The sequence below is a fragment of the Prionailurus bengalensis genome, chromosome B2, assembly GCF_016509475.1.
Source record: "Prionailurus bengalensis isolate Pbe53 chromosome B2, Fcat_Pben_1.1_paternal_pri, whole genome shotgun sequence".
NCBI lineage: Eukaryota > Metazoa > Chordata > Mammalia > Carnivora > Felidae > Prionailurus > Prionailurus bengalensis.
This window is the reverse complement of record NC_057349.1, coordinates 15,838,789-15,865,000: the sequence shown is the minus strand read 5'-3', so window position 1 is coordinate 15,865,000 and position 26,212 is coordinate 15,838,789. Positions and strand designations below refer to the sequence as shown.

The following is a 26,212-nucleotide window of genomic DNA, read 5'->3' as shown; positions in this document are numbered from 1 at the left end:
TATCCAATTTGCGAGAATCTCGGGTCCTCCAAAACTCCAAGGAGCACTTGGCACGCAGAGAGGTCTCGGGGGGAGGAGGGATAGACAGAGATCCTGGTCTTTCTGCCTCCGTTCATGACTACAGGCATCAGATAGCATAGGCCCTGTGGCTTCTGAACTTCTCAGGGGGTAATTGTATGACTAACACTTTCTAGGACTCCTGGGTTGGAGTTCTTCCTTTGGATGAGCCTTGGAAGCCGAGCCCCCATGAGAAATAGAATGGTAAGGGTGCTAGCCAAAGTGCCCCCTGCTTTGCCCACCCCCTGTTGCATGCTTTAAGAGCCCACCAGGAGCAGCCCAGGCTTCCAGAAGGGACAGGCTTCGGGCACATGCAGATACAGGTGCTTGGGTTCTCCATAATGGAAATCATGCATCTATTAAGTCTTTTCTCTCCTGCTTTTCTATATATTTAAAAAAAATTTTTTAACGTTTATTTTTGAGCCAGAGAGAGACAGAGCATGAACAGGGGAGGGGCAGAGAGAGAGGGAGACAGAATCGGAAGCAGGCTCCAGGCTCTGAGCCATCAGCCCAGAGCCTGACGCGGGACTCGAACTCACGGACCGCGAGATCGTGACCTGAGCTGAAGTCGGACGCTTAACCGACTGAGCCACCCAGGCGCCCCTCTCTCTATTTTTTTAATGTTTATTGATTTTTGAGAGAGAGAGTGTGTGAGCAAGGGAGAGGCAGAGAGAAGGAGACAGAGAATTCCAAACGGGCTCCGCACTGTCAGCGCAGAGCCCGACGCGGGGCTCGAGCTCACAAACTGCGAGATGGTGACCTGAGCCGAGATCAGGAGTCCGACGCTCAACCAACCGAGCCACCCGGGCTCCTCTCTTCTGCTTTTCTAAAGGGAAAGAAAAATCACGTCCCAACCACTTTGCTCCCTCTGAGTGAAGCAAATCCCAGACATGTCATGAAAGGGAGCCCAGGCCGCCTGGTCCCTTGGAAGAGCATTTTCCTGGAGGCCCTGGAAAGATCCCAGAGCTCATCTGGCCAGGCCTCCCCTTTCTCCTGCAGATCTCTGAAGCAGCTCAGCCGGCCACCTCCTCCCTTTTGGTTCAGCATGCTGGCCTGGCAGTTGACATTCGAGCTGATTCATGTCTAAGTGAGCAGTTTCTCCGGACAGCTGTCTCCTCTCTCTGCAGCATGAGGAAGCCACGTTCCAGAGCAGTGGGCTTGGGCAAAGGAGCCTTTTCATCATCTGTGGCAAAAGAAGGCTGTTGTATTCAACGCGCCTGGCCTGTGTGCCCTTTCTGTCCCCTGGTCCCCATCCTGTTCCCTCCCGTGCTTCCGCGACCTTGGAGACCACTTTATTCGGGGTTCTGTTTTACTGTCTGTTGCTTTTCTCCCCATCCTGACCCTAGGGTGCCAATCCTCACCCGTAAACCTCCTAAATTTCCTTATCCAGTGGCAAAGTAGACAGGCTGGGAACCAACCCCTATTGTCAAGTGAATTGGGGGAGAATATAATGTGGCTGATGAAACTATAAATCAGTTAGAGTAATCCAGTCTGCTCAATAATCTGTACTTAAACAGGCTAAACACCCTGAATTTCATAACGTACTTATTAAAGATCCATTTAACTATGGAGTCTTACACCTTGATTTCTTTTTTTTGAGGGATTCAGTATATAATCTCTTCCTTCAGCAAACCTTTCATAGAAGATATTTCAGGATGGCTACATTTGGAGCAGTCTCAAACTGGGTACTTTAAAATTTTTTATCTATTGTGTCTTAGATTAGAGAATCAAAAGAAAGGTAGAAACTCTCCCAACCAAGGGCAGATACCAAGATGGGCTCAAACTCGTGCATGTATTTTCAGTGGTGTATGATGGCCTGTTGGGGTCTGCAGATCCCAGGATGGGACCGTTGCTGAGCGAGACTTCCATTTTGGCTACCGTGTGTGTTGAGGGAGAAACTAGCAGATAATTCTGGGCAAGCCACTCAGATGGAGGTTCCAGAGGCCAAGACAGAAAGTCAGAACCCTCTACTGTAAGTTGCGGGAAGCCACCGAAAACTTCTGGGAAAAGCAGGCTTCTGGAAGAGTCCTCTCGCGATAGTGTAAAATACAGGTTGGGGCGCCTGGGTGGCTCCGTCAGTTAAGCATCTGACTTTGGCTCAGGTCATGATCTTGTGGTTCGTGAGTTCGAGCCCCACGTCGGGCTCGCTGTGGTCAGCACAGAGCCCACTTCGGATCCTCTGTCCCCCTCTCTGTCTCTGCCCCTTCCTCACTTGCATTCTCTCTCTCAAAAATGAACTTTTTTTTTTTTCATTAAAAAAATAAATAGGTTTGAAAGCTGGAGACTGGGGTTGGGAATGTAGGTTTGGAGTCTTGCAAAATCTGGACGAGCAACACTCATTAGAGACGAAGGAAAGAAACAAGGAAACAAGGTGATGGATGTGAAGGAGAAAGTGATCTTGTGAAAATCAAATCACTGGACTGTCTCAACTTTGCTTCTTTCCTGGACACAAAAAACCCTTAGTGTGTAATTTCCACATTTGGAAATTATCCGGCTTGCACCCTTACCATTATATTTCTCGTGGGGGCTTGGCTTCCAAGGCTGATCTCCCTATAGCGACTCAGCTACTGAGCATTGTTGAAGAAGCACCCACCCAAGCAGCAGATACCATTTAAAGAGAATGATTTCCGGGGTGCCTGAGTGGCTCAGTCAGTGAAGCGTCCGACTTTGGCTCAGCTCATGATCTCGCCGTCTGTGAGTTCGAGCCCCGCGTCGGGCTCCGTGCTGACAGCTCGGAGCCTGGAGCCTGCTTCGGATTCTGTGTCTCCCTCGCTCTCTGCCCCTCCCCCACTCGTGCTCTATCTCTCTCTTTCAAAAATAAACATTAAAAAAAAAAAAGGAGCTGCCATGCACGTAACCATGGAGTCAGAGGTTTAAGGGCCATCACTTTGCAACACGTCCACATTGTTGCTGCCCTCGACACCAAACCTGCACCTTCCCTGTGTTCCCTGTTTCCGTCAGCGAAGGGGGTCACTCTACTGGCGTGAGTCTGGCCGTTAGGAATGATCTATCTCCTGTCCCTCGGGCCCTCCCACTATGTCCTGTTGGTTTCACTCCCCGACATCTCCCAGATACATCTACTTCCCTTCAGTCTTGCTGTCAGGAGCCTTTGCCAACCTGTCCTCTCTGTCACCAAGCACACCGCCTGGCACATGGTGGAGATGCCCTACATATTTCTTGCGTAAGTGAGTCTCTTGAGTTAAAACCATCTCAGGCAGACTACCAGGCCGTGAGATGGAGCTTCAGAGGAAGCCTGTGTTGCCAAAGCCTGCGTGATTTTTCCGAAGATGGTGATAGAGGCCCAACAGAGTGGTTTTGGATCAGTCCCATGGCTCTAGATGTAGCCTGACTTTCTAGAACAGTGAGTGTCTCTCACCCTCCTGATTTTGCCAAGGGGAGTATTATTATTTTTTTTTTCTAATTCTTTCTGTCTTAGAAAGTCAAACCTGGGTATATGTCCCTCACTGGGGTATGCAGATTCTCACATAAGTTGGAAAAGAGTTGCGTCTTCACAAGTGATGAAGGAGGTCAAGGTGATTGTGACCTCTAAGGAAGGTGTCCACTGGGCGTTATGAGTTTGAAGGTCATCGTGTCCTCACATGTGAAGTTACTGGGATTAATCCAGGTGTCCCCTCAAGTCAGTCTCCGATCCCGATTTCTAAGAATCTTTATTATTATTATTATTATTATTATTATTATTATTATTATTATTATTAAAGCAAAACACCAGGAACAAAGAACGCTAGAGGAACTAGAGCAGTTGTAAAGTCTGCTGAAGGGTGAGTGATTCTACAATGCGTCCATCCAAGGTAGAGACACTCACTCAACAGATTCCAGTGCTGCTTTGGTTCTGGGCAAAGCAGGAAGGAGAGTCATGGCAGTGGAGACACTGGCGTTGAAACAGACAGCTGGTCAATGCTTTCTCTCCCTCCTCTGGTCTCAGCAGACAGTGTTACAGCGATGGCATCTGCCCAGTCTTATGTGAGATCTTGCTGGACCAGGCGTTCCACAGGCTGTCACTTGACTCTTTCTAATGCCCTCTTCCTGCCTCGTTGGGGAATCTTGATGTGTCAAGAGGGTTTGTTCCCGCCACCTCATTGACCTCTTCCTCTGGTGTGCGTTGAGGTTGGGTAAATTTGGGGGTGCCCCAGATCCTCAGGGTTCCGACGGACCGTCTCCAGCCTTTAGAACCCGTCAGTGTGACTTCCAACCCACGAGGCAGAGAAGAGAAACGGAGCCTCAGTCATGTGGTTTCTGTTATCTGTAACCATGGAAAACGCTGGCCATCTGTGAGGATCCCATTTTAACACTTTTTTTCCCCCCTCTCCCTCTCTATTTCCATCTCTTTCTCGGGGGAAAACAGCGGAGGAAGTGGAGAGGCTGGCGGCCATGCGTTCTGACTCCCTCGTGCCAGGTACCCACACCCCACCCATCCGGAGGAGGAGTAAGTTTGCCAACCTGGGGAGGATTTTCAAGCCCTGGAAGTGGAGGAAGAAGAAAAGCGAAAAGTTCAAACACACATCTGCAGGTAAGATTATTTTTTTTTCCTCCGTTTCGCATGGGGAGTTTGTTGACTTCAACTCTGTATGTTAATTAGTAGAATTTAATTATTGTGAGCTGTCTGAACCAAAGGAAGGAAAATCAAGCCCTAGAATCGCTCCTGTGTTTAATAACTCTGCAGGGCGATTGGAAATGGCTTTTGGATCCCTGTGTGTTTTCTTGCGTCTCAGGCTTTTGGTTGTTGTGTTTTCAATCGGCCACTTGTATTGGATCTATAAATATGGGCTCAGAACTCCACCTTTTCTGTAGTAGGATGCTTTCTTTCCACCCCTGAGAATCTGTTTCTCATTGTTCACCCTTGTTTTTACTGCTCCTGTGAAAATCGGCACACAGCAGAAAATAAGTTCTATATGGTCTTTGGCAGATGAGAGTAGGTGATGCCATGGTGGAAAAATCCGGAATGAATGATTATTGGACATGGCAGGAAAACACAGGAGAATGGAGACAGAGATCACGGTAATGGCAGAGACAGCTTAATGGGCAGCAAAGGGATCGGAGGAAAGTCAGCACCGCTGAGGAGTACAGAGCAGAGACTCCGGGGTCAGACTGTGTGGGTTCAAGCCCCAGCTCTGATACTTGGTAGTTACGTGACCTTGCCCAGTTTATTCAACTCTGTACCTCAGTTTTCCCATCTGTAAAAGAGGGATAAGAATAGTACTTTACGTGACTTAAAATTATGAGTTTATGTGGCATGCTATGTGGATATATTTTAAATGAGTGGGAGTGTGCAGAGGGAAGTGTATACGGGAAGAGGTCTGATTTCACCCTGTCGGACTTGAAGAAAGATGACGGAACAGCTACGCAGACGCTTTTTCTGTTCGTTTTGTTCTGATCTTGCTCAGTGAATGCCCAGGTCATTCCAGGCCTACACTCCAGGGCTTTATTTCCTCCTTCCTCTTCGTCCTCAAAAACTCACCCCATCCTCTCCCCTCCTCAGGATCATCACCTCCCCTCCTCCTTTTCCTCACCCCGACGACTAACCCTCGAGTAGGAGATGGGGTGCTTGTTGTACCTGAGCTGGAGTCCACAGATCTGGGAGTTTTAACGCTAAGTGCTTTGGGGAACCCGAAAGAGAATAGCGAACACAGGAAAGTTGCAAAAAGTCTTGAAATCTTTTTGTCTTTTAAAATGTTTGTCTCTGTTTGAGGGAGAGTGAGCCCGAGCAGGGCAGGGGCGGGGAGGGAGAGGACAGAGGATCCAGGGCGGGCTCTGCGCTGACAGCAGAGAGCCCGACGCGGGGCTCGAACTCACAGACCACGAGACCATGACCTGAGCCACAGTTGGACGCCTGACCAACTGAACCACCCAGGTGCCCCCAAAAGTCTTGACATCTTAAACAGTTCTCGTGGACATCTCAAGTTCATGTTTTCTGACTCTTCCTTCGATGGAAGCTCCAATGCCCCTGTTGCTAGAATAAGTTGATTCTTGAGATTAGAGCGAACCTCTGAACTCCGTGAATCTCTAAACTGTCATCCCTGGGACGGAGCCCCTTCACGTGACTTTGTTCTGCACCCTCGTGGTCATTGCACAGCTGTACTAAAACCTGGAGGCCTTTCATGAATTTCTAACCGCTACTGAGAGACTGACGGGCAAGCAGAAACCTCAGTGGGAGACTCCCCCGTGTCCACCCAGCCGGGGTGAGACTAGATCATGGCCTCCGAGAGGAGAAATCTTAAATATATCCTTTAGGCACGGTGAGGTGTAAGGCACTTGAACAAGAAAGAAAAAGGGAGCGTTCTGTAAGCACTGGAAAAAATAACCGTTTCCACGAGATTCCTTATGACGGTCTTCCTGACTTGGCTGTGGAAAATGGCTTATAATAAAACAAACATGCAATTAACGAATGGCCATTCGTCAGCACGAATCCCCTAATGAGGGTGTTGGTAGATGCCTTTCCTCCCGGCAAATCAAGAGCTTTGTTTTGTCCATTTGGCAAGACCTTAAGGTAAAGCTTGGATGCTTCCTGCATGCAAAGATCAGGCGTGCTGACTTCTTCGGGATGTTGGAAAACTAGTCCTTTGACAGATGCAAAAACAGTGACATGACATTACTCACGGATCATGAAAAGGTTGAGCACTCAAACGTTACGTATACAAGAGGGTCGGTTGATGATGGGATTGTTAACGGTCGGCCAGTTTTAGCTGGTGTGCATAGATTTGTATGTGTGCGGACATATTGTTCTTTCCCATATCAGATAATGTCCACAGTTTTAACTACAGAGAAGAAGTCCGTATGTTACATCCATTTTATGCATTTGTATTTCAAATTGCGCTCTTAAAAAATATATGAAAAGGACATTAACGTAGCCCATAGTTGGCCTGTTGTTATTTCCACAGTGAAGTGCCCTTATCATTTGCCATAATTAGCTATCCTGTGGTTTCCCGGGTCTCAGGTTAGTGTCTGTGCATAGCACATCTTCAGAGACATGCCCAGAAATCTTCCTTTGTAAGTTGTATAACAGGAAGGAAACTACATTGGAAAATTAGGATGTCAACGTTTTCCTCAATTTTGGCATCAACAATTGCATGGATTTTTTTTGAAGTGTGTTTATTTTGAGAGAGAGAGAGAGCAGGGGAGGGGCAGAGAGAGAGAGGGAGCGTGAGAATCCCCAGCCGGCTCCGCGCTGTCAGCTCGGAGCCCGACATGGGGGCTGGAACTCATGAACCGTGAGATCGTGACCTGAGCCGAAACCAAGAGTCGGACGTTTAACCCACCGAGCCCCCCGGGCGCCGCCACGATTGCCTGAATCTTTCGAAGATCTCCACATCTCACGCCGCTCATACAGCCTTCCTATTCCAGGCGGAAGGGCAGTGTCCTGACAAGGCCTGCAGCACCACGACCCCGACCTGCGCTCTGGGTGGGGGTGAAAACACTGGGACATCACCATGCCATGACATAGGGAGACAACAGTAATGGATAGACCATAAAATAAGGGTCCCCCTGGAGGTGAACTTTACCGGCTTTGCAGCCTGTCCTCAGAGGCCGTGCCCAGGGCCTGCCAGGCAGTCAGCCTGGCACACCGAGCTTCTTCCGTGGAGTCAGCAGTGCTGGCCACGGCTGCTCTGGGAACAAAGACAAGCGATAGCCCCCCTGAAGTAGAACAGACCAGCAGCTCCCCAAAATAGTCCACTGCAACCGTCTTTTCCAAATTCCTTGAAAATGAGGACTGTATTTATAGAGAAATAGAACTGGCAGGGATAAACTATGAAGATGCCACCGAATTATGCTTTTATTTCCTCTTGACAGAAAATCACAAGCTGCGGGGGGTTGGCCCTGAAAATCTACAACGTGCCAAAATTCCCTTTGTGCTTCTAAGCTTTTCTTTGTACCTAGGGCCTTGAGCAACGTGATATTTTTAAAAATTAAGAAAAAAGATTTACAGAGTGTTACTGAATACCTACGCATACTGAAACTGTACCCGCTCTGGGGATATGACGGTGAGCAAAACCAGACCTTGTCCGTGACCTTGTGGCACGCACGGTGTAGTGGGGGGAGGCAGGCGATCAAAACAGAAGGATACAGGTAGGATCGCAGTTGTGGTTAAGGGCAGTGAAGGAGAGGTACTCATTTGGGAGAAGGAGAGGGAAATTTGGCTCAGTCTGAGGGCTCAAGGAAACGGTCCTGAGGAAGAGAAATTTGAGCTGAAATCCGGGAGAGGAGCAAGAATCTAGAAAATGAGCCCGCCAGGGGCACCTGGGTGCCTCAGTTGGTTTAGCATCTGATTTCGGCTCAGGTCATGATCTCGTGGTTCACGAGTTTGAGCCCCCCCGTCGTGCTCTTGTGCTGAGAGCTCAGAGCCTGGAGTCTGCTTCGGATTCTGTGTCTGCCCCTCTCTGCCCCTTCCCCTCTCACACTCTGACTCCCTCTCTCTCAAAAATAAACAAACATTAAAAAAAAAAGTTTTAAAAAAGGAAATTGAGCACTCCAGGCAGCAAAACAGCCTGTGCAAAGGCCCTGTGGTAGAAGAAATAGAGATGAACTGGCTGGGAAAGCAAGAAAGACCAGTGGCTAGGGAATTAGAGAGCCAGGAGTGTGATATCCGCGGAGGCTGGAGAGGTCACCAAAGGGTGGACTGTCACTGGGCCTTCATCCTGCACAGCAAATGAGACAAGGGTATGAGTGGCCCCAGGAAGACCACTTAGGCCACGTGCAGATGACAGTAACCTGGACTAATGTTTGCTAGTAGAAGTAGATGAATTTGGGTGTTATAAGGGACAAGTGACAGGACTTAATGACAAGTTGGATTTAGGAGGGAGACAGAGAGAAAGGTCATGTTTGATACTCTAGTGGTGGGTTAGGGGGTACGGTCGTAGCCTTTCCTGAGACGAGTATTTTGGGAGAGTGGCAGGTTTGAAGGAGTGGGGGAGGGTGTGTGCGTCATTGGCGGGGGGGGGGAGATGGAATTCTGATTGCAGGTTAGATTTGAGTCGGTTTTGTGATGTCTAAAGTCGGGAGTTGATTATATGGAATGCAACGAAGACGTCTGCACTGGGTCCATAAATCTTGGGTCTTTGCACATCCGTGTTAATTAGAGTGATGCCCATGTAGGAAATGGTCTAAGGAACTAGTATAGAATAGAAAGAATGGAAAGAAAACACGGCCAAAGACAGTCTTAAAGGCAAAGGAAGAGTATCATTACTAGTGACCGAAAGAGGAGTATGAACTTACAAAGGAGAATCGAAAGGCAGTGACTTTGACGTATTTCACTTCGCATCATACCCTCTCGCTCCATCCGTGTTGCTGCACATGGCAGATCTTTCTTTTTTTTTTATGTTATTTTATCATAAACATTTTTTAATGTTTATTTTATGTTATTTTTTGAGAGAGAGGGAGAGAGAGAACAGGGAGAAGCAGAGAGAGGGAGACAGAATCCGAAGCAGGCTCCAGGCTCTGAGCCGTCAGCACAGGACCTAACGCAGGGCTTGAACTCACAAATCGCGAGATCATGACCTGAGCCGAAGTCGGACGCTCAACTGACGGAGCCGCCCAGGCGCCCCAGATCTCCTTCTTTTTATGGCTGAGTAATGGTCCATTGTATACATATACCCCGTCTTCTTTATCCATCCATCTATCCACGGACAGTTTGGCTGCTTCCATGTCTTGGCCGTTGTACACAACGCTGCGATAAACTTGTGGATGCACGTATCTTTTCAAATTAGTGGTTTCGTTTTCCTTGGGTAGATGTTCAGTAGTGGATTACTGGATCATAGGGCATTTCTATTTTTTTTTTTATTAGATTTTATGTTTAATCTCTAGACCCAATGTGGGGCTTGAACTCACAACCGTGAGATCAAGAGTCGCATGCTCTACTGACCGAGCCAGGCAGGTGGCCCAGTATTTCTACTTTTAATTTTTTGCGGAACCTCCATACCGTTTTCCACAGTGGCTGTACCAGTGTACGTCCCCCGCAACAGAGCACAAGGGGGTTTTTTTTGCTTCGGTTGTTTGCTTAGTCACTTTGGCAGGTGTAAGGTGATAATCTCGTAGTTTTAATTGGCATTTCCCTGGGGTGATGGGTGATGTTGAGTATCTTTTCTTGTGTCTGTTGGCCATCTCCATGGGTTTTTTGGGGAAAATGTCTCTTCGGGTCCTCTGCCCCTTTTTTAATTGGCGGTTGTCAAAGGGTGAGGTGGGGGTGGGGGTGGGTGAAATAGATAAAGGGGATCAGGTGCTTATCTTGATGGGCGCCCCGAAATGTAACATGACGTTGTACACCTGAACGTAACCTAGCACCGTATGGTTGCACTTCAATTTAAATTTTTTTTTCCCAACATTTATTTATTTTTGGGACAGAGAGAGACAGAGCATGAACGGGGGAGGGGCAGAGAGAGAGGGAGACACAGAATCGGAAACAGGCTCCAGGCTCTGAGCCATCAGCCCAGAGCCCGACGCGGGGCTCGAACTCACGGACCGCGAGATCGTGACCTGGCTGAAGTCGGACGCTTAACCGACTGCGCCACCCAGGCGCCCCATGCACTTCGATTTAAAAAAAAAGAGAGAAGGCGGTGGCTAGAGAGGTAGGAGGAAAAACAGAAGAATGTGGTGTGACAGGAGCCAGGAGTGGAAAATGTTTCAAGGAGGGTGTGATGAGCCACGTTCAGTGCCGTGAGGGGGCTGGGGCGGTACGGAAGAACATTGTCTGGTGTGGGTGATTCTGATCAGCTGGAGCTCATCCTTGATAACTTAGCAAAAGCTGTCTGGGTGGATTATTTGGGGGAGAGATGTCAGATTACTGTGGAGTGAGAAATTCATAGAAAACGGGGGAAGATGGGAGTGAGCTTTCGGAGGAGTCTGGCTGTGAAGTAGGAAGAAGACATAGTACAGGAGAGATGCTGGAAGAGACGTACGCGTGTCTACGGGGGCTTGTGCGTGTGCTTGGGTTGCGAGGGGCTGTGTGTGCCTTCTGATTGGTTGTCATCGCACAGGGAAAGTGACATAAGGGTGAGAAGCGGGCGTGAGGGATCCGGTAGAGAGGACGAGGAGGAAGATAGACGAGACGAGGCGGGTGGGTGGGGTGCTGAGAAGCTAGGGGCAGAGGGGGGATACAAGGCACAGATTGCAGGGCTCGAATCAGCAAAGGCATGGAAACTGCCGCGTGAAATAACCAGGCCACCAGAGGGTCTGGCGGCACAGGGCGGGAGTCCGGCTTGACCCCGTCTGGGGGCTGCTCTTTTCCAGATAATAAGTCTGCTCATTTCTTCATGGGGAGGGGAGGACAGGGACGTGCAGAGTCAGGCCAATTTCAGATTAGGACTCTACGTGGCACCACTGACTGCTTCAGTGGCTTTGGCTGTCCAAGTACAGCCCTGGATGAGGTAGACAGTTGGGTCCATCAAGTGCTGGCATTTTGCCAGGTGGATGGAGAAGGGGGGCGGGGAGCAGAGGCGATTCGGGCGTCTGTATTCGTTTCCCAGGGCTGCAGTAACAAATCACTACACGCTTGTGGCTTAGAACTACAGCAACACGTTGTCTCACAGTTCTGAAGGTCCAGAGTCCAAAATCAAGGTGTCAGCAAGGCTGGTTCCTCCTGGAAGCTGGGGGCGGGGCGGTGGGAGTGGTGGTGTAAATGTTCCATGCCTTTCCAGCTGTCCCTTGGCTTGTAGCTCCAGCACTCCAGTCCCTGCCTCTGTCTGCCCATGGCCTTTCCCCCGTGTCTCTCTGTGTCACCGGGGCCCCCTCTCCTTTCTCTTAGAAAAACATCAGACATTGGATCCTCTCTCCAGGATCATCTTGAATCATCCAGGGATCTCTAACTCCATAATACCTGCAAAGACCTTATTTCTAAAGGAGGTCACACACGTGGGCACGGTGTTAGGGCTTAAACACGTCTTTTGTGTGGAGACAGTTTAACCCGCTACAGTATTGACTCTGGATTGGATGAAAAAGCAAAGGCCCAGTGAATTGAACCCAGTGAGAAAAGTGCCTAGACTTTAGGTTCCAAGGGAGTCGAATTTGAAAACAATCCGTGGGACCGGTTGCCAGAAGCAAGCTAGAACGGCAGGAGTCTCTGGGTACACAGCTGTGTCTTGAATTGGGGATGTTCAAAGTAGACCTAAAACACAGACTAAAACCACGGAACTGGTGGCTGAGGTGGAGGAATAAGTCAGGAAATTGTTTAAAATGTGGTAAACGATCCGATCCACTAACAGACACACATATCTTAATTGCCAAATTTTGTGCTGATTTAACTTGCCGTCTTTAATGGTGGAACAAAGGAAGGGCGCCTGGGTGGCTTAGTCGGTCAACTGACCAACGCTCGATTTTGGCTCAGGTCATGATCTCATGGTTTGTGAGTTCGAGCCCTGTGTTGGGCTCCATGCTGGGCAAGGAGTCTGCTTGAGATTCTCTCTCGCCCTCACCCCCTCCCCTGTTTGTGTATGTACACCCTTTCTCTCTCTCTCTCTCTCTCTCTCTCTCTCTCTCTCTCTCTCTCTCTCTGTCTGTCTCAAATAATAAATCAACTTAAAAAAAATAAATGGGGGGCGCCTGGGTGGCTTAGTCGGTTGGGCGGCCGACTTCGGCTCAGGTCATGATCTCATGGTTCATGAGTTCGAGCCCCACGTCGGGCTCTGTGCTGAAAGCTCGGAGCCTGGAGCCTGCTTCAGAATCTGTGACTCCCCCTCTCTCTGTCCCCAGCTCATGCTCTGTCTCTGTCTCTCAAAAAAAATAAATAAACAAAATTAAAAAAAGAAAAAAACATTTAAAAATAAATAAATAAATGGAACTTTTCTCTTTGGTTTTAGCATTCAACTAATTACTGACCTAACATTTTCTTAGAAAGAGTCTCTATTTTCTTTTTCCAAAGTGAGGTGTTTCAGTCCATCACACCTTTAAAGGACCACAATCCGATTCATAGAGAATCAGAGGTTGCTTTTTAACCATTCACTGCAACTTTGGGCACGTCTACCTCCTTAGTGTTGGGCTAAGGCCACAACTTGGCAATGAGGGGTAATTGATGACCTGGTCCCCTGTCACATGACCGGGGACCCGTGAATCCTGGCAGCAGTCTGTTGGTGTGAGCCCCCCTAACTGCTAGCAGTAGTGAAGGGCCAGGCCTGAATACACTGGAAACTCCCCTCAGGTTCGTGACGGGGTCCAGGAATAGCCCACACGCTTTTGCCCAGCGTTTTCCGTACAACACGATACTGGGGTCATGGTGTCCTTGGGCGGGACACTTGCAGGCAGTCTCGTGAGCACGGAGCTCCTCTCCCTGAGCCCATCTGCCCTTCTGCGGTAGGTTCTCCTCACTCCAAAGCTCCCAGCCCAACAAGAGCCAGCCCTGAAGCCTGGCTTGTTAGCTCACTACTTCATCTGGTTGCTGGCTGCCCTTTCCCTCAGGGCCGGACTCTGCTTCCTTTATTTCTTGCACCAATTCACCAGAGTCATTGATGACATTAGGAATCACTAGTCTCCAGGAATCCCTTCCTGGCAAGCCCGTATCTCTGGAAGTGTTGCTCTTTGAATAACACTCCTTGGGTAATGAAGATCATCTAAATTGGAATTGGATTCCGCCTTTGGACTTGGTGTGACGGGCTTCTGAGCTCTTCAGAAGGAGCCTGTCGCTGAGATCCGGGGTGGTTGGTTGGCAGGTGAACCCCATGCTGCCAGTTCCTGTCCACTAGGGATTCCTAGCTTGTCCTGTGATAAGGGCAGTGCATATGCTTCTTGGAGGAGAGAGAGAAACCCTACGGTTTTCACAGAGGCTTACGTCAACATCCTTTTGTAGCATAGGATTAAAGAGCACTGTTAGCAAATGGAATCACTGTCTCTATATCCAGCATAAGACCAGCTCTGCCCACTGTAAGGGCCCTGGGGACCATCGCTGGCACAGCTCTGGAGCGGGAAGTTCGTATTCGTCCCACTCAGGCAGAGGGGTGAAATCGGTATATTGCAAACATTGATGCTGTTGAAAGGACACATGTGCCCTTGCGAGAGAGATGGCATAGGCCTTCGTACCCTAACGTCAGGGGTCCCGTGGAGTCCCCGTTTCAAACTAACAAGGTAATGTTATCTACTTGGTCAGAGCTTAGGTTTTTAAACGTCTGTGAGCCGTGGAGGGTTCAGTAAGGATAGCAGCTTGGCAGGTTGCATTGATTTATGTGCCAGGCACTGCCATTATCCCCCCAAAATACCACAAGTAGATATCTGACCCCTGCCTCCCAAAGGTTGTGACCTTGAGGGAAAAATAGATAATAAAACCAGCAATTACAGTCAAGTGTCTGTGATATTAGAGGAGACACACGGGGACTCCAGGAACTCACATTCGACAGGGGTGCCTGGGTGGCTCAGTCAGTTAAGTGTCCGACTTCAACTCATGTCGTGATCTTGTGGTTCATGAGTTCGAGCCCGGCGTCGGGCTCTGTGCTGACAGCTCAGATTCTGGAGCCTGCTTCGGATTCTGTGTCTCCCTCTCTCTCTGCCTCTCTCAAAAATAAACATTAAAAAAAAAACCCTCAAATTAGACAAACCCAGCTGAGTTACAAGTTACCAGGACAGGTGCCCCAGAGAAATGGTTGTTTAACCAAGGCCTGAGGCGATGAATGTGAGGAAGTCTTCTCTCCTGGTGGAAAGAAAAGTGGGGGAGCGTCTGGAGAAGAGAGGAGGAGAGATTGCCAATCCACAGCTTAAAAGAGAGGCTTGGCTTTGAGAAGGATTGCTGAGGGGGAGAAGCAGAGAGTAGTGAAACATGAGGAGAAAGAAGGATCTGCAAGGATCTGCTCGTGAAGGGCCTCACGGGGTCTCTTACGGAGTCTGGACTTGACCTCAGTGCCTCATCCTGCTGAAGCCGTTGGAGGACTTGCCTTTTAGCAAGATCATTCTTCGAGCCTGGGCACAGTTTGGAGTGCGACCAAACGTTGTCGTCAGCTTCATAATATAACTGCTTGTGTGTATTTGTGGAATGAGAGGAGACTGTGATACGCTTAAGGAGACCCCTCCTTGCTCTCACGGAATCAAGTGGGATTTTGAGCATTCCTGTTGATGTGGGTCACAAGGATGCTGTTGGTGGGAGGAAGCAGGTGGTTGGTTGTAAGGCTGGGGAAAGATGAAGACAGTCCCAGACTAGGATGGGGGCATTAGGCACCGAAGACTGTGGACCGGTGCAAGAGATCTTTGGGAGACAGAATGAGCACAGGTCGGATGGGGAGGGTGAGGGAAGAGGAAAGCACCAGTCTGGCTTCTCACCGAGTAGTAAGATGGGTAGAGGCGCCACTCACTCCATCGGGGACACCGAAGATGAGTGGGTTGGTGGGGGAATTGATTGACTTCGGGGTAGGGTGGCTTTCATGTGCTTCCAAGATGCCCAAGATAGAAGGCTACTGGATGTAGAGAACTGAGATCAGGAGAGATCTGGAAGTCATGCGTGCCTGCTTATTTGTTTGAAGCCCTGGGGTGGGAACTCCAAGGTGAAGATACAAAGTGAGAAGCACAGAAGGGCTGCAGAAGAGCACCCGGAAGACCACCGCCCTGTAAGTTATGTGCAGAGGCAGTGGAAGCTTCCGGAGGACAGGCGAGGCCCGCTGGAGAGCTAGGAAAAAAACCGGGAGGAGCTGGTAGTTATCACCTGTGCAGAACAGGAAAGTGTTCAGGAAAGGAGAAGGGTCAACTCTGGCAGGTCCTGACGGGATGGCAAGGGCGGAGGAGCATCCTGTGTGTTGAGTGACACCTGGTGACAACCGGTCATTGGTGTTCTGGGGAGAACGGTTTTGGGGAACCCACCTGGCTGGGATTTAGATAGCCTGTGGTTGAGCCGTGAACGAGAGAAGAGGAAGTAGACTTCTTTGTTTTTTAAAGTTTGTTTTTTGAGAGAGTGTGAGTGGGGGAGGGGCAGAGAGGGAGAGGGAGAGGGAGAGAGAGAGAATCCCAAGCAGGCTCCACGCTGTCAGTGCAGAACCCAACGCGCCCGGGCTCGAACTCATGGACTGTGAGATCGTGACCTGAGCTGAAAACGAGAGTCGGATGCTTAACCGACTGAGCCACCCAGGCGCCCCAGAGGAAGTAGGCTTCTTTTAAGGGGTTTGGCCAGGAGGGAGAAGGAGAAATAGGTAGTCGTCCCCCAAATGGGAAATGAGCTGGAAGGAGCTGTTTTCTTATGATTGGTTGGACTCTACCACGATGCCAGGTTTGCCTTAACATGGCTGTGGCATTCCAAGAGAAATAGAAACATCAGCACAGTGACTGTTAAGCCAAATAAATATATTTCCACACATTTTTCAGTAATGACATTACTTGTGACTAGGAAAAACAAACATGCAAATAATCGGAGCGCTATTTAGCATCTGATTTTAATAAGAAATCATCAAAGCAAGCTGTCTAGCCTTCAGCATCTGGCTAGATCCCACATTCTCTTTGGGTGACTGGAGACTTCAGTTTCTTTCTTTCTCTTTTTTTTTTTTTTAATTTTTTAAAAATGTTTATTCATTTTTGAGAGACAGAACGCAAGTGAGGGCGGGGGGGACAGAGAGAGAGGGAGACACAGAATCCGAGGCAGGCTCCAGGCTCCGAGCCATCAGCACAGAACCCAACGTGGGGCTCGAACTCACGAACTGCAAGATCATGACCTGAGCTGAAGTCAGACGCTTAACCGATTAAGCTGCCCAGCTGCCCCTGGAGGCTTCAGTTTAAGAAAGGAGCTGAGCATGGACAGGCAAAGAATATTCTTACCTGCAGATCCATCATGACCCTCAGAGGGAACACCTCGGAGTTGGAAGGCAAAATAGACTTAATGGCCCAGTTAAAAAAAAGAAAAAAGTCTCTAATAAATATAGGCTAAAGACTCTGGACATCAATACCTTCCTAGGGCTGAGATGGTAAAGATGTCATTGTTTCCTCTTCAAGTGAGCTATATCCATCACTCTTAGGTGGCAAGACTATAAAATCCTTAATGACAGAGACCCTGCCTTTTCCTCATCTCCCGGGATTGAGCAAACACCTGACATAGTGGGTGCCTAATAAGTACATATTGAACTAAAAAGTCAGGGAGGTAGCTGCAAACTATATGAGTCCCCCTGTTTACGAGAGCTGAAAGAAGAGAGGCAAATTTTACTGAGGCTTGGAGGGGCTGAATAATTTCTAGCTAGCAATGGCACAGCCAGAATTTGAACTCAGCCTGTAGTCTTATCACCTATGTTGCATTTCGGATCCATGAGAATGGGCACTCGTGATTCATGAGTGCTTTGGAACATGGAGTTCATCTACACTTAACAGGGATGTCCAAGAACAGTTTCCTTCCCTGACACCATCTCTGTAAAGCCAAAATGTGAAGGAAGAAGGAGTTCATCAATGAAAACTGACGATGGAAGTCACAGCGTGAGTCTTTCTTGAATGCCCTTAACGGTCGCCGTTAATATCTTACACATCTTTGTGCCTCACAGCATCTGGTTCAATGCCATGCCCACGGCACATGCTTTCTATTTGTTGAGTGGCTAAGAGAGAGTACGTTGATACAGGCTCCAGACAAATACCATTCAGAGCCATCACGTTCAGGTTTTCAGCGGAACTTGACGTCTGTATGCTCTGCGGCATCTGGGAACAGAGTATGTGTAGATGAGGCAAGCGAATGTTGGTCACACAGGCTTCTGGAGCGGTTGCTAGATTTACAGCTGGACCTTTGCGGAACTGATTGCGAAAGGGCGCCAGCCATCCGGTGTTTATCAGAAGAGGTGTGCTTCAGTGCCTGGTTAGGGCGCAGACCTAGCCGCCCAACCCCCAGGTTACTTCAGGCAAGTTATTTGTACTCTGTGGGCTCATTTCCCTCATCGAAAATAGGAATAACACTGGCACCTCATAAAGTTGCGAGGGTTGGAAAAGAAATTAATGTTGGAAAGCTTTTAGAATAGTACCTCGCACATAATACATTCTAAGTAAGTTTTATCTGTCGTAACTTCTTTTTTTCTGAAAATGCATTAAAAACCAACCATCGAGGGGCACCTGGGTGGCTCTTGGAGAGAGTTGGGCATCTGCCTCTTGGTTTTGGCTCAGGTCACGATCTTACGGTTGCGGGATCGATGCCCCGTGTTGGACTTCATGTTGACAGTGTGGAGCCTGCGTGAGATTCTCTCTGTGCGCGCCTCTCTCTCTCTCTCTCTCTCTCTCTCTCTCTCTCTCCCCCCCCCCCCAAATAAAAGCAAACAAAACCCAACAAGCATCAAAGAATAAGGAAAGACTTATTTTATAGTTTGTCTTTGGAAATGGTGTAGGTACAAAGTGACAATTCTGGTGAGCTTGTCTTAGATTTAGGTAGTTTTGTGTAGATCCTGGGTGTAGGAGCCTGCTTTTGGACACATCGTACAATTCCACAAAGCTGGATCTTGTCCCGTGTTTTCCTAAGGTACCAGTGAGTTAGCTCACTAAAGTATTTCCTCCTCTCTATGAATTTACAATTAAGCGAACAAACACAATGGCTTCTGAGGAAACACTTCATCCTGTTTGTCCTTTGCTACACCATAGGCAAAAATATGTGTGATTTATAAAAAGGCGTTCGGGCGGGGGGTGGTTGGTGGAAATAACGTGGGTGTAGTCTCCTTTTGAAAATCAGGGATCTGTGGCAAGTCAGAATGCTCAACGGTAAAGAAAGGTAAACAGGATGACCATATACTGTATTTTCCAAACGTGGACGTTTTTGATAGTACAATGGGATGCCATTTCTGCTTAGAAGAGGACAGACAGTAAGCATGAAACAGGCCTGTGTTGGGCAAAGAGGGGGCCTTGGTCACTCTGTCCAAGACCGCCTGGACATAAGCCATAGAGTCTGAGGCCAGTTCTGTTCTACAAACAGAAAAGAATTGCCAGTTAACTCACAAGACAAAGTGGAAGGGACCATTTGGAACCGAGACTCCTAAGACCACGAGAAGGCGCTCTGTGGCCTGCCATTTTGGTTAAATGAATGAATGCTGGTTGAGTCCCATAGCGTCTCTGCAGAAAGGAGCATCTCTGTTCCCGGCCCTCAGACCGTCTCTCTGCTTCCCCTCCCGCACTCCTGCTGATGTCTTGATCAGAAATTCAGTCCCCCTGCCAGTTTCTTCCACCAACAATTCGCGCTGTCTCCTTCGGTGTATCTCTTGCTCTCCAAGGTTCTGGACTGTTCCTGTCACCTGCTTGCATGCCAGCAGGCCCCGTGCGTCTCCCCAGTTGCAGACCCCGTTCTCACTGGCCTTGGTCACCTCTCCTCATGTGCAATGCTGTCGTCTGTCTTTTCTCCTCTTCCCTAGCTCTAGTCCCCCTTTCATTCTTTCCCTTCTCTCTTCTTGGAGCCCTCATTTATCCTGCCTGATGATCTGATGTCTCCTAAGTTCATTAAATTCTCAGACCTTTGCTGGCTCCATCCATAGGGTGGCATTGGACTCCAGTCGCCATGGGGCCAAGAGCAGAATGCCATTGAACTCAGAAATTCAGTTCTGTGAAGATCTCCACCCCGGGGCCAGCACTCTGCAGACCTTCCCACTGTCTCCCAAATAAGTATGTAGGCAGCAAACGCCTCCTTTCTGCCCTAACGGGCTTCCCCTCCCGAAGCACCCTGACGCTGTGAGATGAATCCTCATTCATTTTGGGGCTATCTTGGAATCAAGTCCCAATTTTACTTCCGTATCCGGTCTGATTGGACACCTGCACCTTTCTTCCTCCATTACCGCTTTAATATAGACGTCCACGTGGGCCCCCCGTGGTTCCCCAGAAAAATCTGGCCTTTTCCCTTTGCCTTTGGTGCACTCTAAACATCCTGATGGTAATAGCTGATGGTCATGAATGGGTCATCAGTGGGTGCTGGATGACAAATAGCAGAGCAGCCACAGTGCAGCTCTTAGGGTTCCTCTAGTCCTACAAGTCTGTTACGGCTAACATCTGTTTTATAGATGAGGATAATGAGGCTGAGGAAGGGTCAGTCACTTGCCCCGGATTACCCAGCTGGTTAATGGTAAAGCCCTAGAGGACTTGGACGCAAGCCTGTCTCACTTCAAAGTCTCCTGGGCTTTGCTTGGAAATATCACCATTCCGATTGATGTTCAGGCATCAAGAGTGAAAAGGTTAAGATGTACATACATCCAGGTGAGATCGGTGTGGAACACGCTTGAATTCAGAAAGCTGATCTCCTCAGGAAGACAGTGTTGGAGAGAAGACTCGATGATCTCAGTGACTAATGCCGGCGTCCCCCAAACAAAGAAAAATACCTACATGATGTTTGTTAACTTGTCTCTTAAAAAACCGAGTTCTTGGGGCACCTGGGTGGCTTAGTTGGTTGAGCGTCTGATTCTTGATTTCAGCTCCGGTCATCATCCCAGGGCCTTGGGATGGAACCCCATGTCGGGCTCCGCACTGAGCATGGAGCCTGCTTCAGATCCTCCCTCTGCCCCTCCCCCTAGTCGTCAAGCGCGCTCTCTCTCGAGCGCTCTCTCTCTCTCTAAATGAGTTATTCCTGCGTGTCAGTTGATTGTTGTTGTTGTTGTTGATTTCCTTGTTGAATTGTAGAAGTTTTAGGGAAGATGTCAGGCAGTTAGAATTTGGGGTCTGTTCGACTAGAAATATCAAGGGACCCTAGGAGAAAAACAGACCATGAGCCCACATAGGAATCAAATGATTTGTGAAGGTCCGTTTTAAAGGTCTTCCTTCTTCCTTTTTTTGTTCCCCAGGGAAGGGTTGGGTCGGGGGCATTGTGTGAATATAAAAATGAGTGAGGTATTGATGAAGTCACATGCATGAAAGCAAGTGTTGGGTACCAGGCACCTGCTCCGAGGGGCAGTCTGACCTGGGGAAGGAGGGTATGGGTGCTGACCCCAAGCATCTGGGGGGACCTTCCCATCCAATCACAGTGAGTTGTAATTAAGCAATGTTGTGAGGGGTCTTCGTGAGGAAAGTCAGGGAGCAGTGCTAATGACGTTGAGACAGATAGAAGTTTGGCCTGGAAGATTATTGTAATGTTTTTATATTTTTGTCCTCAAACAAGTGTGGGTTACTGAAGAGAATAAATGTCTCCCATATGGCATTGCGACATCTCCGTGTCCTCCGAAAGGCTGCTCTGTGCCGTGTGGCTAGGCTGTACATTTCCTAGCTTCTTGGGAGCTGTCAGGTGGTCTGAGATTGTAGGAAGCTGCTTGCTGCCTCTGCAAATTGTCAGGGAAGGCCGTGGAAAGGGCTTTTCACCGCTTCTCAACACACGGGAAGGGGTCGTTTAATGCCGTAGTTTGAGAACCGTACCTCCAGACATTTCTGTGACAATTGGATGAGGCAGGCTATGAACTGTAATTCCACAACCTCGTGTTACAGTACCAGATCCCTATGTTAGAAAAGAAAAGAAAGGTTATGCGATTTATCCATCAGCACACAAAACTCTGTTTCATGCCTGGACAACTGGAAAGATTCATCCCCAGGAGATGGGCCACTACAATGAGGATAATGTCACCTGCCTCGTGAACAACTGAAACATCATGTGATAGATCTGGGTCAGGTGGATGTTCACAGAGATGCTCACAACAGTGTGCCTTCACTCACGGCCATGGTCCGGTCGGTTTCTGGCGCTTCTGGAAAGGCTGGCGGGCTCTTGTGTGTTGAATTCTCGTCATGTCTTTAACAAAATGCCTCCAAGCAAGTCATTTAACACGGTCATCGCAGACTGCATCCCGGTGTGAGGTAATTATGGTCATAATTCTGTATTTCGATCCTAAATAGCAAATTTCAGAGAGGGTATTTAAAGGAAAATAGTAGATTGCGTTCAAGTTTCAAAAAAGAAGATTTACCTGACACCCTTACAAATTACGATCACTTATACACATTTGCTTACGTTCTTTCTTAATGGTTTCACAGAGTTGAAATGAACACACTCGTATCATTTTTTTCTTGCACTTAAAAAATTTTTTAATTAATATTTACTTATGGGGGGGGTGTGGGGAGGAGCAGAGAGAGAGGAGACTGAGGATCCCTAGTAGGCTCCACGCTGTCAGTGCAGAGCCTGATGCAGGGGTTGATCCCACGAACCTGTGAGATCATGACCTAAACCAAGATCAAGAGTTGGATGCTTAACTGACTGAGCCACCCAGGCGCCCCTTAATTTTTTAACGGAGGTATGGTTCTTGCTCAGAATCAGTCATCCACCGTACCGCGTTCCCTTGAGTGTGTGCTGTTACAAATAACCCTGCCACTGGCCCCTGGGTAAGTAGTGAATCCTTCTTGTATACTTTTTTTCTATAGGGTGGAGACTTGGTTCAGCGGCACATTGGGTGTGCGTATTTTTTTGGCCCTAGCTTTCTGGAAAGGTTGGGATGTGACACGGAGAGTAATGACTTCACGCTCAGCAGGGTTGGGATAGAGAGGTGCGTAGTGGTGTTAAGTTAGAAGTGCGGTCAGTGTGAAATCCAGCGGGGGAGAGGGGGGCTCTCTCCTAGCATATGCCAACATTGGACGGTCTCTCCAGAGTGGTCACAGCTTTGCTGACCGTTGGCCTCTCTTTGGACCGGCTTCTTCTTTTGCAGTTCGCTTTAAAATTTTTGTTTTTAACGTTTTATTTATTTTTGAGACAGGAAGAGACAGAGCATGAACAGGGGAGGGTCAGAGAGAGGGAGACACAGAGTCTGCAACAGGCTCCAGGCTCCGAGCTGTCAGCACAGAGCCCGACGTGGGGCTCGAACTCACAGGCCACGAGATCATGACCTGAGCCGAAGTCGGCCGCTTAACCGACTGAGCCACCCAGGCGCCCCTGCAGTTCGCTTTAAACTCCTGGTGTGAACGTTGCAACCCACACACAGTCTAACATTTTCCTCGTCAGAATACCTCAGTTGTAGGGAAAACTTTAGTTAAGAGCCAGCTAGAAGATAATCTCGGTATCGTTACCGATGTAAACCAGCAGAAGCCACAGAAGACACTGTTTACAAATGGTCCCTGATAAGTAGGATTGACAAGAACAAAATAAAATACTTGAGGAAACAGTTGAATGTTTCATGCTAGTTCTTTTTTTAAAAAATGTTTATTTTTAAGTTTATTTATTTATTTTGAGAGAGAGCGAGTGAGCACAGGTGGGGTAGGGGCAGAGAGAGAAGGAGAGAGAATTCTAAACAGGACCCACACTGTAAGTGCAGAGCCCAGTGTGGGGCTTGAACCCACAAGCTGCGAGATCAGGACCTGAGCCGAGATTGAGAGTCAGACGCTTAACTGGCTGAGCCACCCAGGCACACCAAAATGTTTATTTGTGTGTGTGTGTGTGTGTGTGTGTGTGTGTGTGTGTGTGTGTGTGAGAGAGAGAGAGAGAGAGAGAGAGAGAGAGAGAGAGAGAGAGAACACAAGCAGAAGAGGGCAGGCTCCAGGCTCTGAGCTGTCAGCACAGAGCCCGATGCGGGGCTCAAACCCATAAACTGTGAGATCATGACCTGAGCCAAAGTCGGACACTTACCTGACTCAGCCACCCAGGTGCCCTTCATGTTAGTTCTTTAGTTATGGTGACTTCTATGAAAGTTGGTATTTCTTCAGTAATTCAGTGAATCTGTATTGAAGAAGACACAAGGCTGGGAACCACAAACAACCGGATGTTACCTAGACCATCAATTTTGAAGCCAGGGTAGCAACCATATAAAAGAAGGCTTAGAAGGGGCTGGGTCACAGTCCCTCTTTGTCATATTAGGGGTGTCAGACTTTATCATATACAGTGGGTCACCAAGAAAAGTTTTAAGCAGGAAAATAGAGGTTCTGTTTTCAGTTCAAATCAAATTGGACAAAGGAGACATGAACTAGCAAACTGAAGAAACATACAAGTGTCCCTAAGTATAAGACAGATCTCATTTTCACCCATAACTTAACATAAATCGAAACCAGTGAGATCTTGTTTTTCGCTTACGACTTGTTTGGCAAAAACCAAAGAAATTGGTAACTACTCTGTGGCAGCCAGTAGAGTAGAGAACAGCCACTCTCATCGGGTGCTGGTGGAAGGGTGAATCAGGGCAGGCTGGTATGGAGGACCATTTTGGCAAGAACGACCGTACTTTTCTTTAAAAGGTTTTATTTTTAAGTTACCTCTGCACCCAACATGGGTCTTAAACTCACAGCCCCAAGCCCGAGAGTCGCAGGCTCTACTGACAGACCCAGCCAGGCATCCCAAGAATAACCGGAATTTTAGATGCACTTACCCTTGACCTAGCAATTCATCAGCCTAGCAAAGGATAGTAGGGCAAGCAAAGATTATAGACACAGGGAGAGATGCTACAAAGTAACAGACTTGAGAAAGAGCACTGCCCAGTAGCAGGTGGAAATTTTCAATAATTTCCTATGTCCCTGTGTGCAGCATTAGGGTCAGATGGATGTGCAAGGTCGTTCTTTATAGATTGTTTATAATAGTAGCATCAACTGAGGCTGGTCTTTCTGACATAATCATGGTCTTTCTACACGATGGAGCACCAAAAAACATAAGGTACATCTTACACCTTCAGATACTGAGGGAACGTTAAGATGTACAGTTTTAGTCGTGTCCATTTTATTTGTTTCTTGCCTTCTGTGTCCCCTCTTATTTTTTTAAACAAAAATTGTATATATTTAAGGTATGCAGTATGATGGTTTGATAGGCATATAGTAAAATAATTACTATTTTTTAAAAATTAAAAATTTTTTAAATTTATTTTTGAGAGAGAGACAGAGCATGAGCAGGGGAGGGGCAGAGAGAGAGGGAGACACAGAATCCGAAGCAGGCTCCAGGCTCCGAGCTGTCAGCACAGAGCCCGACGCGGGGCTCGAACTCACAAACCGTGAGATCATGATCTGAGCTGAAGTTGGACACTCAACCGACTGAGCCCCCCAGGCGCCCCTAGTGAAATAATTATTACGGTCAATCTAATTAACGTATCATCTCCTCACATAGTTCACCATTTTGTGTGTGTGTTTTGGGACCACCTGAAATCTACTCTCTTAGCAAATTTCCAGTACTCAGGACAGCGTTATTAACTGAAGGATAGGTTATATGTATACATGTTGGTTTCTGCAAAAATGTGGAAGAAACCTACAGGGGTGTACTGGTTTTTCAGGGAATAGACCTGGGTTTTGAGCATAGACAGAAGGAGAAGCGTGGGGCATTTCATCGTATCCCTTTCTCTGCAGTTGAAGGATTGCCATAGGTGTGTTGCTTTTATACCAAATGATTGCGGAAGAGACCTTCTCACTGAATCATAGTCACGCGTGATCTTTGCCTCATTTAACGTGAGTCCGTCAACACGTATGTATTTAGTGCCATTCACTCTTCCAAGATCTTCACGTTTACTAACCCACATTAATCATCGCAAACCCACGTGAGACAGGATCCATTTTGTTCCCCATCTTGCAGATGAGGGAACGGAGGCACAGAGAGGGTAAGCAACTTGCCCTGAGGTCACACAGCTGTGAAAACGCGGATCCAGGATTTGAACTCTAGAAGCCTGGTACCCCAGCCCACTGTACCTTGGCTCAACACTTTGATATTTGCCAGCATCAGAACAGAAAGCCAAGTCCTGGAGTGAGGTCTTGGTAACAACCTGTATACGTTACTTGTTACTGACTTGCAGTTGTTGTCAGCCAGGAAATCGTTTTATTTAGTAACAGGCTGACATTGTTTCTGGCCTCTGCTCCCATAGGTACTTCTTTTTCAGATGCAGAAATTATCCAGCCTTCATCTGCCCGCAATGAGACGATTACGGAAGGTGGGAACTGGCCCTTCAAGCCGCCCTTTCCTCTTTACTAACCTTAGTTTTGCTTTCCGCACAGAGATTCTAGAGCTCTCCTTTCCAGGCATGCTGTGAGCCCACGAGTGGCTGGCCAAGACCCATTTGTATCTATCTTTTACCTTGCAAAGCCACAGGCTCCCAGCCTGGGCTGCCCGACTTCCCTGTAGCAGAGCACTTGAGAGCTCAAGGTCATATGCCAGAGAGCTTTCTGCTCTCTGCCTGCCTGAATCAAGCCCGGAAAACAGAACACTGTTAAGTCAAGCCAGAGCGGAGGCCAAGGTGATTATTTGAAGATAGCCGAGAATTTTACTCCTTTCAGAATTATGTCATAGAAATAATAGTGTTTGATCAGATAAACCTTCTTAGCAACGGATGGGGTTTTTGGAAAAAAGGTGAGGGAGCATCTTTTTTTCTGCCCGATGCCACTTCGTGGC

General features: G+C 48.1%; 1 protein-coding gene across 7 annotated transcripts in view; it reads left to right on the top strand.

The window, feature by feature from the left end:
* PHACTR1 (phosphatase and actin regulator 1) overlaps window positions 1–26,212 on the top strand; it is a 561,485-nt gene that overhangs the window by 347,276 nt on the left and 187,997 nt on the right. For all 7 annotated transcript variants that reach the window (XM_043590814.1, XM_043590813.1, XM_043590817.1 and 4 more), the window contains one exon: window positions 4,421–4,585. In XM_043590814.1, the coding sequence (XP_043446749.1) occupies window positions 4,421–4,585 (165 nt within the window). The remainder of the gene's footprint in view (window positions 1–4,420; window positions 4,586–26,212) is intronic.